This window comes from Xiphophorus couchianus, chromosome 23, assembly GCF_001444195.1.
Source record: "Xiphophorus couchianus chromosome 23, X_couchianus-1.0, whole genome shotgun sequence".
Taxonomy (NCBI): domain Eukaryota; kingdom Metazoa; phylum Chordata; class Actinopteri; order Cyprinodontiformes; family Poeciliidae; genus Xiphophorus; species Xiphophorus couchianus.
The window spans coordinates 6,994,385-7,010,813 of NC_040250.1; the positions used below are offsets into that span (position 1 = coordinate 6,994,385).

Genomic DNA, 16,429 nt, shown 5'->3' on the forward strand with positions numbered 1-16,429 from the left:
TATATTTTTTGTACAGCTTTGGTTTATTAACAGCTTTGTCATTCCTTCAGCAAAAATACCTTTTTTCAGTCTGTATGCTCCAGCTAATGATTAACTAAATTAGTTGATGATTGATTAGTCACTATTGATTATTGCAGCCCTACCCAAAATGGAAATAATTTTGACACTCCTGGTGTAGGTTGTAGTGGAAATGGGTCATAATTAGGTCACCTTTGAAGCCAGTTAATGGTACAGTTTTATTTTAGGTTATCAGAGTAAATGAGAATCCCAATTTGAATTGAGATGAGTCTTCAATTGAATTTGAAGTATAAAAAATGAAATTAAATTGAATGACTATCCACTGGTTCCAATGTTGGTGTATTGATTCTGAAAAATACACACACTTCAAATTCATTCAGAAGAATTAAAGCAAGCTCATGTTCGTATTTAGCCACTCCTCTCTGTTGTAAAACTTCATACCATTGACTCAATGAGTAGTTTCAGTCACACACCCACACAGGACAGGTTTTTCACATTCAGTTCAGGTGCCACAATTTGTTCTTTGGAACAGAAGCCAGGAAATAATAAAGCTGGTTATGACCAGTAGTTTACTGGTTATGACAGCTGTTTTTTTTTTTTACCAACAAGGACATGACAAATTTTACATTTTGGTGAAATATCTTTATTTTATTCCATGTGATAGGCCTACACTTGTGTTTCAGTAACTCTCCTTTTTATACATAAGATAAGTAATAGTACATTATTCACACAAACGTTGCTAAACACGAGTAGACATCATATTTCAAATAGACAGACACAATTCAGAATAGCACAAAGCTGAGTATTTAGTCAGTGACAAGTAATAGAAGAGCTGCTCAAGATAAACTGTTTGTTCGTGAAGTAAATGAATACCTAAACCTTCGAGTCCGTTTCAAAACACCCACAACCCCAGATAAGCATCATCAAATGACCAGTGTCTTTTGTTGTGCTCTGGCTAGTGAATCTTATTAATAGACTGTGTGTGTGCGTGTGTGTCGAGGCGATGCTGACTTATAAATGCCACCTTTAAGCGGGGCTCTAGCAGAGACACAATAAATAAAGCAAACCTCCAACATGCGTGGCAGCGTACTTTTGGTCAAGCTCAAGAAAGTCATCTGTAAGTCCAAGTTACAAAATAAATAAATGCATAAAACCAAAACGGTCCCACGCAGGCAATAGCAACACAATAAAGGATGCTGCAACTAACTTCTGTGCACCGTATATTTTTTTACAGCGAGGGTGTTAGTGAGCCATATCTGAGGACATCTACCTAACTAACAACTCTACAAAAACAGCTAGTGAAGCCATGAACCAGTCAACAGGCTCCTCTGATAATTTACAATATTGTGGCTTGATTCAGTGCACAACATGGTGAACAAACAAGCAAGGCATCTGTGTTCTTATCCATAGAAATCCTGCATGGTGAGCATGCTGCATGTTCTTACAATAGTGTGATCAGCACAACACAAACTATTGGTGACGTGGCAGCTACCTCACATAGCGACCAGACTCTCCACCAGTAGCTTCCTCAGATGTGTTACGTTAGTATGCGGGCAGCAAATTTAACGACACTGAAAGCTGATAAGAGTTTTAACGCGCAGCTTAGGGTTAGTAACCAAATAATTCCCTTTGATAAAACTCCTTCATTACTTTTTAACTCGTCCTTTTAAATTTGACTAATTTGGTTACAACTCGTGAATTTGGCAGCTTTGACAGAGAGAGAACTGCTCCACTTGTCTTTAATGTGAAAGCCTAAGTTTAGTCAGATATTTCATCATGGCTTGAAACGATGTACATTTATGTTTGTACTTCCTCAAAATGTGATAGGAAATGTGAAAAATGAGCTGTCCGAGAGATAAAACGTTTCTTCCTTAAATAAAAACAATAAAAAGGGGCTGAGAATTAAACCTCGCAGTCATTTATATATTCCAAAGCAAGTAAACTTTACAACAACGAGAGAAACAGCACTAACATCCTGGACTGTGCATAAAGTCAAGAGCAGTTAGCTATGTCAGTCTGCAGTCCTATATAATGCCATGCAACTGGATGAAAATCTGAATAGGTTTAACTTATTTCTCGTTTTTAAACATTTGTTTCTGAACTATATTCCCCAAGATAATCAGATTCATTACAGTAATGCACATCCACACGGTTACTTTGAAAAGTCACTGAGTTGAGAAGGGGAGGAAAACAAAAACCAAACAATAAAAAAATAAAAAGATAGGTCCTCCATCCCAGTGGCAGGGTGCCATGGGTGGAGAGTGGCCACTGAGAGACAAGCTGTTGGTGGGGAGGAAACAGGCTGGGTGGGGCGAGGTGTACTAGCACGAGCAGCTGCTCTCAGTTACAGTCATCTCTGGCTGTTTCTCCAATTTGATGTCGATCACTGGGAGACGGTGAGTTAAGCAACCATGACTCAGATTCTCAAGAGCACACTTTATCAGAACAGAGAACCTCCTAGTGATGTTATCTGACCCAACATCTGGGTTTTAAACGCCACCCATTTGGTTGGAGCGTTGCATATTGGGTAATTTTGCATGTGTCCTAATTTTGTCAAAAAGTCACTTTGAGTGTAAAGCTTCCCAATACTCTTCAAAATAAGAGTCGCCTTTTAAAGCTGCAATATCAGATAATCTGCGGGAAAAAAAAGAGTTTCATTGCCTAGAAACAACCAATCATAGCTGGGAGGAGGATGTTAGCGCCGTTAATCATCCTGTGTGTGCGCTGCGCACCTGTGAATGCTAAGGCTAGTTAGCGCAAACTGAATTTGAAATATCAGTCTAGAACTGCTGCAGTAAATTACTCGTGGATTAGTTTAGGGAAAGAAACTTTTTTGTTTTGACAAAAAAGTTGCTTACCGCCACTTTTTCTGTAAAATATGTATTACATATAATGACGATGATTTTTTCATGGAAAGTAGCATGAAAAGGATACTGTCCTCTTTGCTTTTCTCTGGTGTGCTGTCCATCCCGGGCAACGCAGCAGCGACACGTCGGAACAGCTATAAAACAAAATTAAAACTAGTTTAATATTGATAAATATACTCATCCCTCAAAATTCAATAAAGTTCACCTTGATCAATGAGTTTTAATATGATGATATTTCTGGTGAGTTTGTACAAATGGCAACACTAACTATACTATCTTTCTTCTATAGACTCTGGGAAAACTATTTTAGGGGAATTTCACATAACTCTCCTAAATTTTTAGAGAATCTGCTACTAAATGAAAATCTTTTAGCCATCATATTAAAATTAATAATGCAAACAAAACTAGAAGGATGAAAGCAGAACATCAGAAGATAGATTCACACCAGAAATTGAGAGTATTTCACCTTATATCCAAATGTAACAAACTACTAAGCAAAAATCACATGCAGGGATCTCCTAAATGTGTCAAACAGCAGATTTCCCAAAAGCAGTTACAAATGTTACACTGTTTTACCACAAACTCTTTATAAACAGTTCATAATTTCTTTTGGCAGCAATAACAACAAACAAAATTATTTATTTATTAGGAGATATAGGGTTCTAATATCTGAACACTAAGAACAAGGTTTTTTTTATTTCTTTGCTACAAATCCCCCAAAACATAAAAAAAAATAGTTTTCAACTTTACAGAAATGCAGCTAGAACCTCATATTTACATATGAAAAAAACAAAAACATCTTTTTTCTCCCTTTCCGACATTAAATCAGACCGTTGACCGTTTTAGGATAGGTCTAGAATTAAAACGTATATTTCTGTTTGGCAAATACTAGAGTAATAAGAAAAATCTTTCATTACTTTCTTTAAAACCAGAAGGTTATCTATATATTTAAAATGAATATACCTGGTAAAACCCAGGTGATTATGTCACAGCTTTGTATACGTCTATTTAATTCACAACATTTAAGTTGTGTGACTTGAAAAGGAAAATACACCACCCAACATATAAGAAAGAAAACCTCCAGATGCCTGAAGTTGCCACGATGATCTCTTAAAATAATTACACATTGAAGCCATTACTCCAAAAGCAACATAAAAAATAGCCAGATTACACGTAAAAAGTGTGCTAAAACTTTTTCTATTATGTAAAAAATATATTGTTTGGCGTTAATGCCTATTGCTACATTTAAAGGAGGAGAGTGGAAGATTGAGAACATGGTCTGTGTTGTGTGGTGGTCATCACAAAGTCCTGATCGCAGTCACTTAAAGAGATGAAGAGTCATGTGAGCCGCGAAACCTGACCAAGTTACACCAGTTCTGTCAGGAGGAATGGGTCAAAACTCCAGCAAACTATTGTGAGAGGCATCTGGAAAAATACCCAAAATGTTTGACTCAATTCTATAAAAATTTATGTAAACTTCTGAATTACAAAATAGAAATTGTCTCATTTAATCATTTAGTTAGCTGATATAACTTTGATAATCCTTACTATACTAACCTAATACAGGATAAGCTTAGTCTGATTTAAGGTCAAGTTTTGTTTATTTATACTTAAATATCTGGATGTAGCTGTATTTAGAGCGATGCCTTCTTTCTGGAAAGTCAAACAAGCAAAAATACTACTGTATCATTGCACTAGCGTGGAATAGAGAAAATGATAGTAGAACCTCTAAAACCAAAATATGCTGAAGTGGAAAGGAAACAGATACAAGATCACAAGTTTTGCACGACAAGACAAGCACAAGCCAAGCTGTGGCGTCAGAGGAAACGGTGATGGGAGGAGTTACATGTTGCTTGTCAAAGCAGAACTAGCCTGAAGAAACAGATATGCTACCTGTTTGACATTGTAGCCAGTCTTTGCGCTGGTTTCAATGAACATGACATTCAGTTCCTTAGCTCTCTGCTCGCCCTCCTCCGTGGTGATCTGTCTGCTCCGGCAGAAGCAGAGGTGGGGAGATGGACGAAAAGAAAGATATGGAAAGAAACATCGCAAAGAGGAAGAACCAAAAGGAGAAGAAATGAAGAAACAAGAAGAGCTCAACATAAGGGATTAGTTCACAACTGGGACAGAAACAGACAAAAAGAGGTGAAGCTGAAAATTGAAGTCAAACAATTAAAGAAAAACATGGAGGGCTTTACATCCTGGAAATCACAGGCGGGTCTCCCTGCCCTACGATACATTATAATCCGTTCAGAACCGTTTCAGGATTGCACCTACAGCTGCTGAACACCAACCTGTTTGACGTTATAGCCCGCCTTGGCACTGGTCTCTATGTACATCACATTGAGCTCACGTGCTTTCCTCTCTGCCGCCTCAACAGAAACTTGCCTGCCATGGTCCCAGGGAGGAAAAAGCGGGGAGCAAAAATATGGTGGAGAGGAGTGTTGAGGGATAAACATGCATGAAAACAAAAGAAAAAAAAAACAAAATCAAAATGACAAGGATCAAAACGAAACATAACAGACATGAAAATCATAAGTATGGCAGTAAAGAAAACATAAAAACAAAGGGGGAGAACAGAAATGTGTTCAAAATATACAAAATAAAAATACTTGAACCATAATAAAAAAAGGTAAAACAACAATGAAGCCAAAACTGGGTGAAGATGCACTGAAGGGAAGAACGCAGGGATCCCAGGCTTTGGCAAATTTAATTTACTGATAAACAACTGGCTCTAAATAAGTACCTAATTTAACCTAATTAAATTATATTTGAGTTTAATGAGTGAAACTTAAATATTTATATCAATACAACACACACAGTAGGGCTGGGCAATATGGCTTTAAAACAAAATCTACAATATTTTTCATATCAAGTACGACTGTAGTAGTTTTTCTTGCTTTGTTTTCTAAAATAGAAATAGCAAATGACTGAAAATATTTTCAAAAAGTGGTTTTTATTTCAACCATCTCTTCTGTGAGATGTATGACAAAATATTAAGGCCAGGCTGTTAAATTATGAGCATATTGGCATAATATTAGCAGCATAAAAATGCAATTTTACCAGAAAAACATTGTCTTAAAATTATGAGAAAAAGTTGTTTTGATGAGAAAAAACATTTGATACAAATCAAGATCAACATGACCAACTCATTAAATCCATGATCGTTTCAAAATCCTGCTGCTGATAATTTAATGCTGATGTGTTAAAAAATTAAGTATTTCTATTAAATTCAATCTGTAAAACCTATACAAAAGTACAACTTCACAAGATGTATCATTTATTTTTTTTCCCATGTAGGAGTTCTCATAAAATTACAACTTTATTCTCCTGATATTTATTTAACTTTGTTCTTGTAATATTAACCTTATTCTCGTATTGTTATGATTTTTGTCGTATTCTTTATTCTCTTAATATTTCAACTATATTCTGGTAAAATTACGACTTTATTCTCATAACAAAAGAAAAAAGAAAAATCTTAGCCTGGTCCAAATACTCTGCCGTACAGTTGACCATAATTTAAAGTCCAAATAAACAGAAGCTGTATATCAAATAGTGAATGTAATATATGTCAAATAAGACAGCGAGCCTCGGGAGTGAATTAGTGAGAAACCCCTCCCCTCCCCCGATTTTCTAAAAATTATATCTTTAAAATCTAAAAATCTGATTCAGAGTTGTGTAATTCAAGATTTTGCTTCAACAAAATTACCTGATGCAAATATGATGTACAGCTAATAAAATACTCATTTTGTCATGACTGTGTACCTTTTATCTGCCAAGTCTGTTTTGTTTCCAACAAGCATAATAATTACATCACTTCCCCTCTCTGTCCTCACATCATCAATCCATTTGGAGGTTTGCTGGAAAGAATTAAGATCTGCAAATAAAAACAAAACAAAGTTACTGTTCACATTTGCTCCTGCAAATCCAAAAGTCACAAAGCATGTTCTTCTACATATATTTAAACATAAGCATTGGTTGTTGTTTCACTTCAGGACAAAAGCTAGATCGTTTTTATGCAAGCTGGAAGCCGTGTTAATAAGCAAAAATATTTTTGAGAAGCTTAAAGATAGAATATAAACATACAGAGAGAAAGTTCTGAAAATATTGCAGAAATTAGAATAGATAAGACACAAAACATTTTCCTTCCAATTGCTCTCGGCCTCAACAGGAAAGTTATAAGCACAGCCCTGACTCACTGGTGATGTCATAAACAACCACAGCAATGGTAGAATCACGGATGTAGCTGGGAATTAGGCTACGAAAGCGCTCCTGTCCAGCAGTGTCCCAAAGCTGGAGCCGGACCTGAGGATTGGAACGTCGGGAGAAGAGGACAATAAGAGTAAAGAATAAAGAAAGCCCAGGAAAGAACAACAAGGTGGAGAACGGGACAGTAGTCAATATCAAAGGTCTGCTAGCGAAGTGGCGAAGAAAAATTTTATGAAGCGGCGGCGAGGAATCATTTAGGTGCAGAAAGCTTAGAGATGACGACTGTTATGCATATAAGACATGCGAAAGAAAACCCGGCTGGATTATTCTTTATCTGAACCCATGAAGTGATGCTGATAGACACTTATTCTACCAGCCAGATTTAAAACAGCTGTCAGAGGCTTTACTTTATAATCACAGCTGATGCAAACAGTCTTATCATGCTGCCTGAAAATGATTTGTTTCTCCAAATGCTGGGATTTTTTGCCCTTCCACGTCATAAGCGAAGGACAATGAAAGAGGCAAGGCCATGATACCTACTGGCTATGTCATAAACCACCACAGCAGCCGCTGAGTCGCGGATGTAACTGGGGATGAGGCTGCGGAAACGTTCTTGTCCGGCTGTATCCCAGAGCTGCAGCCGAATCTGTGGCCAGCCGTGATACAAACGCGGCACCATGTGTGGGTGAATTTCATGAGCAAGCCAGGGGATGGAAAGGAAACAAAAATGTTTTGAAACGTAACGATGGGAACTAAAAAATGTGATCACAATTTTTTTTTCACAAATCAAAATGAATAACAAAAACCTAGGACAGTGCAATAACAAAATGTGAAATGATGAAATGGAAATAAATGGTGGCTACTGAACAGAGAGCAGATGCATGCATTCTAGGAGTTTAAGAACTCTACCAGTGGGAATGGTGAGAGCAGAAATCACAGAACTTACCGTGCGATCTTCTAGGTACATGGTTTTTGACAAAAAGTCAATACCAATTGTTGCCTGTAAGAGAAGAATTGTGTAAATTAGCACAAATAGTTTCTTTTAACATGCTTATGAAATTAACATTTCTCATCCAACATTGTAGATAAGAAAGAAAGTGTTATATTTTATTAAAATGCGTCAGCTGAGGACGGGTTTTCTACAAAGTAAATATTTTCTCTCTCTCTTTACTACTCAACCAACCGTAAGAATAATCGATATAATCGTAAGAGTACTCGATTACTAAAAAACTCTTTTACAACAGCCCTACTTCATCTTAATGTTCAAATTTGATTTTTTGTATTTGGATTTAATTTGCCTGCTGTGTGAATATAGCCTTAGATTACCATTTTTTCCACAGCAAGTCAGATAATCAGTAAAACATTCAAATTATGCACAGTTTTTAATTTACCTGGTAAGTGTTGTCGAAACTGTCATACATAAACCTGGTGATGAGTGAGGTCTTCCCAACTGTACAGATAAACACACAATTTCATACACAATTTAGTGACAGTTGAAAAATACAGATAAAACAACAAAGCCAAATCATGCTATTAAAATAGAGACCAGATATATATTTTTGTGCCATCATCATTAAAGAAGACAGGACGTTTTTGAACGTGAAGTTGCTAATATGGGCTTGGTTTTCTTTCTGACTGAAACCCAGTGATTCTCTCCCAATAAAGCAAAACACTATTGCTAGTTTGTCCTTGCCAAGAGTCAACTCGGCACACCCCAAACACATTCACACCAGATGAAAGTGTTTTACATAATTTTGTTGTTGCTTAAGTACAATGCCACTATAAATGCATGCATTGATACTGCTTAGAAGCGGCCTCTGTTTTACACAATGTATCGGGGGGTTTTGGGCTTGTTTTCATAGAGCTGGTTGGTCGTTTCTCTCGCGAGATTTAGCAATATCGGTGACAGCATTTGGTGAGTAAATTCAGCAGTGATGGGGAGTAAACTGCTGAACCCACACGCTGAGCTGGCAAAAAGGGTGGAGCCACAAAATTTGGAAAATTTAAATGGCTAAACTTGGGATAAATGGTCCGCAATACGCCACTCTAAAGATAAAGCAATCAAAAATATTTCAAATATTAATATCGCGGTTGAAATTTCTTCCCCAAAGGACCAAGGATAACCGGCGAGGAAGAGGCCGACTAGATAGCACACACTGGGCGACGTGGCTCTGGAAGATGCTGCCAGCTAATTACTACCTATGTGCTAATATGGCCAATAAATATACACACACTTTTATCTTGCTGACTTATAGAGACATTATTAGAAACATTAAATATTCCTCAAATAACTGTAAAAGTCTCAAAAGTCTGACGGGGGGAGTACACGTCATTATTAAATAACGTTTCTAGCACAGTTAGCTAACAAACTGCTTCTTACAGTGCTGTGCTAGGTACTATTAAACTGCTGGGATAGTGCATAAGGAATTAACTACATGTTTGATTTAGTTGGACAACAAGACATTCATTAATTATTTCCGAGTTAATCGACACAGCAAAGCTGTTTCCAATACATTTTATTGTTATTTTGTCCCAACTGTAAGGTGTTAGGCTAGCTTAGCAGGAGAACTTAGCTACTCAATGACATCACCAATGTCGAAAAAACAAAAGTTTATCATCCTGTTCATCATTTCTACTCGCGAGTATTTTAAAAACGTCTTTACCTACTTATTTAAAATAATATATCACTGTTAGTTTGTGATGATGATGTGCAACTTTATCTTGTCAGCGAGTGACGAGCTAACGCGAAGCTAGCTGGTAAGCTAATCTTGACACTTCTTCCCACATTTCCTTAAATCTGACATTAGCAGTTATTTAAAGGGCCTCGCTTACCGCTCTGTTCACCCAGAAAGACCAACTTAAATTTCCGCAGAGGGTTGCCAAACTCTCCGCCACCGGTCGTGGTTGACATTTTGTTAAACAAAATATACAGCTAAAGTAGCAGAGTCGGCTAGTGATGTGATGTCTAGACTGGGGACCAAACTGAGAATCTTTATCCTGCACTAACCGAAGCTTTTGTTTTCTTAAACGCAGAACAGTGAAACAGCGCCACCAAGCGGCAACTGCGGAGAGACAGCAATATGGTAATATTCAGAATATATTTTTAACATATTTTTTTCAAATTAACTTAGTTTAAAATGTTAAATATGTGCTTTAGTTACTTAGTAAGTCGTGGATCTCACAAAAAGAGAGATTTTGATATATGTAGAAATACTCGGTTTTCCAAATGCATAATTATACTAAGTATACCACCAAATTATTTTCATTTTTAATTTCCATAAATTAAAAGTTTTCTTTAAATAAAATTTCAATCAAATAACACCAGAATAGAAATAAAATGGAACAGAATTTTTTGAGTGTTCTTGTTTATTTGTAAACAGAAGACATTTATCTCACACCTGCAAGTTTAATCGTTGATCTAATGACACAAAAATCCACATTAATAACAAATTAAGGTCTGCATTTACCTTTTATAGAGTCTGCAAACTATATATCAAGGGACAATTAACAATTTTCCAGTTAGGCTTATTGACGGTCAGAAAAAACTTACACATACTTTTTCCATAATTGAGCCTTGAGTGTAATTTACAGTAAAAAAAAAAATGTACATGGAAAATAGGAACATTGCTTTGCTTGCATGAAACAGTGCTGTCTGTGTTCTTCATTGGTGAGGAGTTCCTTGGTTTTTCCTGTTGATTTTCCTTTATTTATGCTTCCACGGCATCAACTGCGACATCCGTTCTGTAAATAAAGTGGATACCAACATCATATGGAGGATATGTACAAAAATATTTACAAAAAAAATGTGACTTTTGGTATTTTCACAATAAAATGCATGATGTTTATTTTCCATTATTATGGTAATTTTTAATGCATTTAGTTTTAGTGGTACTTTTGTTAAGTATGCAAATTTGCTTTCAAACATGTAATTGTACCATAGATGCTTTTTTTCATATTTTGGTGTTGAAATGTTCATGACTCTTGAATGAAGAACTCCTAAAGTCACACAGAACTCGAAGTGAGCTCACCTGAGCTAAATACACTTTTAATCCAATTAACTGTGATTCATAAAACACTCAGTCACACATGAGAAAAGCAAGCAGGAACATGCTCCTAGTTCTACTTTTACACGAGAAAAAAGATTTTTGTACTTACATTTCTGCTCGATGAGCCACAACGACATGCAGTAAATGGGACAAAAAGTGGAGAATGATCATGTTAGTTGTCACCAAACATTTGATTTGGTGGTAGATGTAAAAAATTCACTAACCGGCAGGTTTTGGGGACATCAGAGTTAAAGGAAGCTCCACAACAACATCACTGAAATGGAAAAGCTTTGTTGTTAGAAAATACTGAAATGTAAATTATTAGAAAACAATAAATGAGGGAAACTATTTACCTTCCCGTCAGGCCACCTAGCAAACTTTTTAAGAGAGAAACAATGAAGGAGAGTGAGCAACAAGGAAACTGTTATGGTTTAACATATTTTTTCAAAGTGTAAAGCCATATTTTGTTCCTATTCAGTGTTCAGAGACGCCTTACCCTCCACCAGTCGCCGTTACAGTAACTTTGACTTTGTAGTGGACAATGATTCCCTGCATCTCCTTCTCTCCTTGGCTCCTGCCAGGAGACAGGAATAGTTTACCTTTTTAGAGCTTGAGGATTTATGTTAAGTGGATGACACAGTGTATATCTGCATCAGTGCCACTCATTAAGAGGATGAAAACCTGTCCTGGACACACACTAAGCTCCTTGGTTCAGTGAGAAAGTAGATTTGTCTTACAGCGTTGTGGATGCAAGGTTGGTGTCCTCATCTTTCAGCTTCCCATCGACGGCAAGCCCTCGTTTTTCCCTATTGTTCGACAGCAGGGGGGTAACTTGATAGGACTTCTCAAATGTAGAGTTTGCAGCTATATTCTCTCTGTAAGATAAAGAGGAAATAAATCAGTTGCAATGCAAATGTAACTTTTTTGGTAACTATAATATGAAAAATCCAAATTATTTTGTCTTTCACAGTATGTCATATATAGCAAATAACATAGAAGTGAATGTAATTAGCTTGGCTATTCTAGACAGATACATCTTTCCAGTTGACATTATAAACTGCATTTGATTGTTCAAGAATTTAAAAATGTCTATATTGCTGGATTATATTGGACTTCAACATATTTCTGCTTGTCTTACAAAGTACCCTAGACAACTCTGTAGGTAATATGCACTATATAAAGACATTGAACTGAACAATAGTATTTAATTTCCTTATATTTTCATGCGTTACTTTCATGTCTGTAAACATGGGTAAAACCTTACGCAAACTCCTCGGAGCAGACATCCTTGATGTAGGTGTCAGATGAGTAGAGGACAACACTTGTTAGCTGATCCACTAAAAACAAACATTTTTACTGTCATTTATTTACTTATTTAAAAAAAGTTCTTCATCCTGCACCAGTTAAAAATATCAGCTTTGTGGTGTTTCTTACCTGAGACTTTGATTTTTTTGATAGTCTTTGAGGTTTCGTTGTTGATTTTCACAATGACAGTGATCGGGTCTCCATGGTAGTAAATCTTAAATACAACAATAGTGTTTTTTTGGAGTTATTCACTCAAAGCATTCAGTTTCCAAAATGCTAAACATCTTAGCATAAAAATGTAAGTGTACCTCTTTTTCAAGAGATCCCTCCATGTGAATTGGTTTGTCGCTCATCATAAACTGTTTGGAGAGCTCGACCTTCGGTCCGGCTTTGTTCGTCGGTGCAAACTGTATTTTGCGAATCATCAAGCGGCAGGTATCCCTGAGGGAAAGGTAGGTGCATTAAAAGGCAAGCATGGACCAGTGCATGTGTTCTGTTGCACTTTTGGATGAAATAATAGAATCACCCGACAGAAAACCCACTTTTTGTCAATGACTTCATCTGGATTGCTAGCTTCTTTGGCAATATATGCTTTGACCTCAAAATCCACTCCACAGGCCTGGGACAGAAACTAGTCAGTTTAAATCATAAGTACAAGTATTGCATGGGTAAATAATACATTAAAAATATTACAAAAGAAGACTGCTTATGGTACCTTGCCCTTATCATTCGGCCCTGGATGTAAAGAGACTGAGCATGGGAGATTTGTTGGCATCTGAAAAACGCAGGGGTGGATGCAGATCAGATTATGAACGCTGAAAATAATGAAAAAATATTACATTCTGTATAGTGAAATTTGCTACCTGGAAAGTGAAAGGATATCCTTGCTCTCCAACTTTTTTCAGGAGGGATTCCTGCATTGGCGTGTTAGTCGGGTTTCCATCGGCAGCCGGATACACCTGGACCTTCTTTAACCAGATGTCTCTCCTGAAGGAGAGTCCAATAACATCCAGGTCATCACTTCCATAGCGGAAGGCACAGGCGAGGTAGACAAACACTGCAATGGAAAATGAGGATCAGTCCAACTTCATGAAATACATTGATTATAATCTTATTTGCATTGTGTTTGAGGTTTGAAAGCACTGCATCTTTTTCATCTTATTTCTGCAAATAAATACAGAATTTTTGCTTGAAATTTCAGAGACATGTTGTCAGTAGTTCATATATATATATATATATATATAAAAAACAAACAAACAAAAAAAAATATATATATTTAAAATATATATATATATATATATATATATTTATATAAACAAAATTAAAGCTTAATTTGCATTTAAATTTCATTTGTAAAATGTAGAATACAATTTATTATACAATTGTACTTGTTTAATAAAATGCATATTATATTTAAACATCCCTTGACTTCACAAATGTGTGGCTATTCTATTCTATTCTATTCTATTCTATTCTATTCTATAAGATTACCTTTTCTTCCATTTAAACCAGAGGGGTCCACCTTAATGATCCCATCTGCAAAAAGAAAAAACTAATTATTTTCATTTCATTTCAAAAGAATGTGTCGATGTATATAAGCCCAAAATTATCCACACTCCTGGCAGATTTAGGTGTAAAATAATGTTTAATTTTATAAACATTTCTCTTCTGAATGGAGGTAATATTAAAGTCTGTGATTGGCCCATCCAGGGTTCATGAAAAACTGAGAAAGAAGCAAAAGTTGAGGGTGATGGTAGTGAGGCTTTCCAACCCCAAAGAGTTGGAGGTCATTGTGAAAGATAAATAATTAAAATACCAGTAGAAACATGCAAAAAGGTGGTCAGAAACTATGAGAGTAGCATGATTGGTGTTATTCTAATAAAGATTTTTTCCACTGATTGTTGAGGAGAATATATATCGCCTTCATGCTGCAATTTTCAAAACTGACACAACATTTGCTTTGTTTTATTGTCTTGTAAGTGATGTATGTCTCATTTACTAGCAGAAACAAACTGTTGACAGATTGAGGATAATTTTATATCTAATTTTCCCAGGCATATGAATAATTCTGAGTTTAACTGCAGAGAGTATTTTGCATTAACCACAAAACACACCAACTACGTCGACACTATCCACATGGTCCACAAAGTCTCTCTTCCCCAAGTACAAGATGATCTAGTAGAAACAAATAAAAACAGTTAGTCCTCCGCCAATATTCTGAATATTGGAAATTTTAACTGTGGGAGCTGGAAAAATTAGATAAAAACAATGCTATTATTAGCCCAAAAGTGGCCTCATTATTTTTAAAACCACTTACGGTTCCATTCCCGCTGGTCTTCTTATACACTCTGAAAGGAAAAACAAAAGGAAGAAACATTGAATCAAACGTCTACTGCAAACTTCAATCATGATTAGGCTTTTTTAATTATGTAAGAAACAGAGTCAGACTGTCCAAACCCCCACAAGCTTCCCCTTAATGTATCTACTTCACTGTTTACAGCTATTAATCAACTTCATTGTTGTAGCAATTTAAATGAAAGAGTTAGCCTGTTTTTTATAAACGTATGTTTTATCTGTGACTTTATAGGTCGGTAGTCTGTTGCATAATAAATTTCAAATGCTCAATTCTGACTTTCTTCTGACTATTGTGTTATATCTGACATGAGGCAATAAGAGAAATGGTATAAAAAATAAAACAGTTACAAATCTCTGAAGTTTGATATCAATTTGCTGTCCTACCCTAAAACTTTTCTGCATTAAAATCTATTCCTGTGCATATGCTGTAAACAACAACGTAATCCTTAAGTTGTGTTTGCCACTTTCATGTATTTGCCAAGTAATCCTGTTTAATCCCTCCATTTGTCTTGTAAATCTCTCATCCAAGATTAAATCCACATAATCCACCTTAATAAGGGTTTATCTATATCCTGGACAAATGATTACAAAATTGTAAAATAACGAAAGTGTTACAAGAGCGAATTAGATGTCAGTATGTTACAGTTAAGCCAGTTATCTTGGTTCTTGTATCTTTAATCCCTGCATTAGCCGCTTTTTCTGACTTTGAGTGAACAACAAAGCAACAAAATATAATCTAGTTTCAACTTCTGCTTTAAAATAGAACAAGAAGTATTAAATCTTTTTGTTTTTATTTCAAAATACACCTAACTAATTCTTAACTGTCACTTAAACACATAAATATTAACAAACATTTTTCTCAAATGGTTTGTGTTTATATCTAAAGTCTAAAGTATCCATCTGTATTTCAGAGCTTTTGTGTAATTTTCAGCAGATTAATAAATAACTGACTTACTTTGACATGACTGCACCAGATAAAGATCCTTTCTGCAAAGAATAAAGATACAGAGGTTTGGTTATAAAGATGTGTGACAAAAGATCTTGAAGGAGCAACAGGAATTTGAGGACATTCGTGGTTCAGTAAAAAAATCTTGACATCATTACATTCTCTAAAATGTCACTACAGAGTCACTTTCCTTTTAATTTGTACAATTCAGTCTTATAAAATAACTCAGAAAGCATCAGCTTGCCATGATCTTAGCTTCTTCTGTCTTGTAAAGGTATTCAGGTATTCTCTTCTCATAAAATGAAATTTAACTCATCAAATGTCTACTGTCTATAAATTTGGGCTCTTTGTGTCTCAGTCTTTGTCTTGAAAAGTGCAGAAGCTAACTTACCGTGTCTTCGGCTCCACCAGCAACTCTTCTCTGCTTCCTTCTCTAATCCGTCACAGTGGATGGAGAGCGAATGCCAATCACTGCCGTGCGCTTTGCTTTTATACAGTGACCCCCGCCAACCTTGGAGCCCTCTCTTCAGCTTACCCAGCGGCTGTTTTGGAGCAAATCTGATTAATTCGTTACAACACTACTGTTTTAGTCTGCTGCACAGTTAAAAATAATCATTGTGTGTGCAAGTCGAAGAGAATAGGCTCAGGGGCCGAGCCAGACACTCATGGTAGAAAGAGGTCAT

General features: G+C 36.0%; 2 protein-coding genes across 7 annotated transcripts; both read right to left on the bottom strand.

Annotated features, from left to right (window-relative positions):
* Positions 1-638: 638 nt before the first annotated feature.
* rab41 (RAB41, member RAS oncogene family) lies at positions 639-10,107 on the bottom strand. 5 transcript variants are annotated; one of them, XR_003594339.1, is made up of 9 exons: positions 9,927-10,107; positions 8,486-8,544; positions 8,041-8,094; positions 7,635-7,740; positions 6,651-6,762; positions 5,180-5,273; positions 4,779-4,872; positions 2,953-3,019; positions 639-2,404 (listed from the first exon to the last, which is right to left on the bottom strand). XR_003594339.1 is itself a non-coding variant. In XM_028008347.1 (8 exons), exons 1-8 carry the CDS (start codon positions 10,003-10,005, stop codon positions 2,340-2,342), a joined length of 636 nt encoding a protein of 211 aa, XP_027864148.1. In that variant the 5' UTR covers positions 10,006-10,106; the 3' UTR covers positions 639-2,339. The 5 variants fall into 5 exon arrangements, 4 of the variants coding, with proteins under 4 accessions (XP_027864148.1, XP_027864146.1, XP_027864147.1 ...); XM_028008347.1 differs by lacking the exons at positions 5,180-5,273; positions 7,635-7,740 and adding an exon at positions 7,085-7,190 and having other exon boundaries at positions 9,927-10,106; XM_028008345.1 differs by lacking the exons at positions 4,779-4,872; positions 7,635-7,740 and adding an exon at positions 7,085-7,190 and having other exon boundaries at positions 9,927-10,105.
* A 335-nt stretch (positions 10,108-10,442) lies between these two features.
* On the bottom strand, positions 10,443-16,222 carry arr3b (arrestin 3b, retinal (X-arrestin)). 2 transcript variants are annotated; one of them, XM_028008342.1, is made up of 17 exons: positions 16,138-16,222; positions 15,756-15,787; positions 14,763-14,793; positions 14,560-14,620; positions 13,937-13,981; positions 13,309-13,502; positions 13,161-13,220; positions 12,988-13,064; positions 12,754-12,886; positions 12,575-12,659; positions 12,405-12,477; positions 11,878-12,015; positions 11,637-11,714; positions 11,494-11,517; positions 11,365-11,414; positions 11,250-11,253; positions 10,443-10,835 (listed from the first exon to the last, which is right to left on the bottom strand). In XM_028008342.1, exons 2-17 carry the CDS (start codon positions 15,761-15,763, stop codon positions 10,802-10,804), a joined length of 1,095 nt encoding a protein of 364 aa, XP_027864143.1. In that variant the 5' UTR covers positions 15,764-15,787; positions 16,138-16,222; the 3' UTR covers positions 10,443-10,801. The 2 variants fall into 2 exon arrangements, with proteins under 2 accessions (XP_027864143.1, XP_027864141.1); XM_028008340.1 differs by having other exon boundaries at positions 12,988-13,076.
* Between the last annotated feature and the right edge of the window lie 207 nt (positions 16,223-16,429).

What these genes read in the sequence shown, in the direction of transcription:
- rab41 (XM_028008347.1), bottom strand. Translation starts at nt 10,005, where the DNA reads ATGTCAACCACGACCGGTGGCGGAGAGTTTGGCAACCCTCTGCGGAAA. An exon ending in GTTTCGACAACACTTACCAG is followed by an intron (nt 8,095 to 8,485) that starts GTAAATTAAAAA and finishes CTTCTCTTACAG; the next exon opens with GCAACAATTGGTATTGACTT. An exon ending in TGTACCTAGAAGATCGCACG is followed by an intron (nt 7,191 to 8,040) that starts GTAAGTTCTGTG and finishes TCCAATCCTCAG; the next exon opens with GTCCGGCTCCAGCTTTGGGA.
- arr3b (XM_028008340.1), bottom strand. An exon ending in GATATCCTTTCACTTTCCAG is followed by an intron (nt 13,221 to 13,308) that starts GTAGCAAATTTC and finishes TGCGTTTTTCAG; the next exon opens with ATGCCAACAAATCTCCCATG. An exon ending in CTAGGTGGCCTGACGGGAAG is followed by an intron (nt 11,415 to 11,493) that starts GTAAATAGTTTC and finishes TTTCCATTTCAG; the next exon opens with TGATGTTGTTGTGGAGCTTC.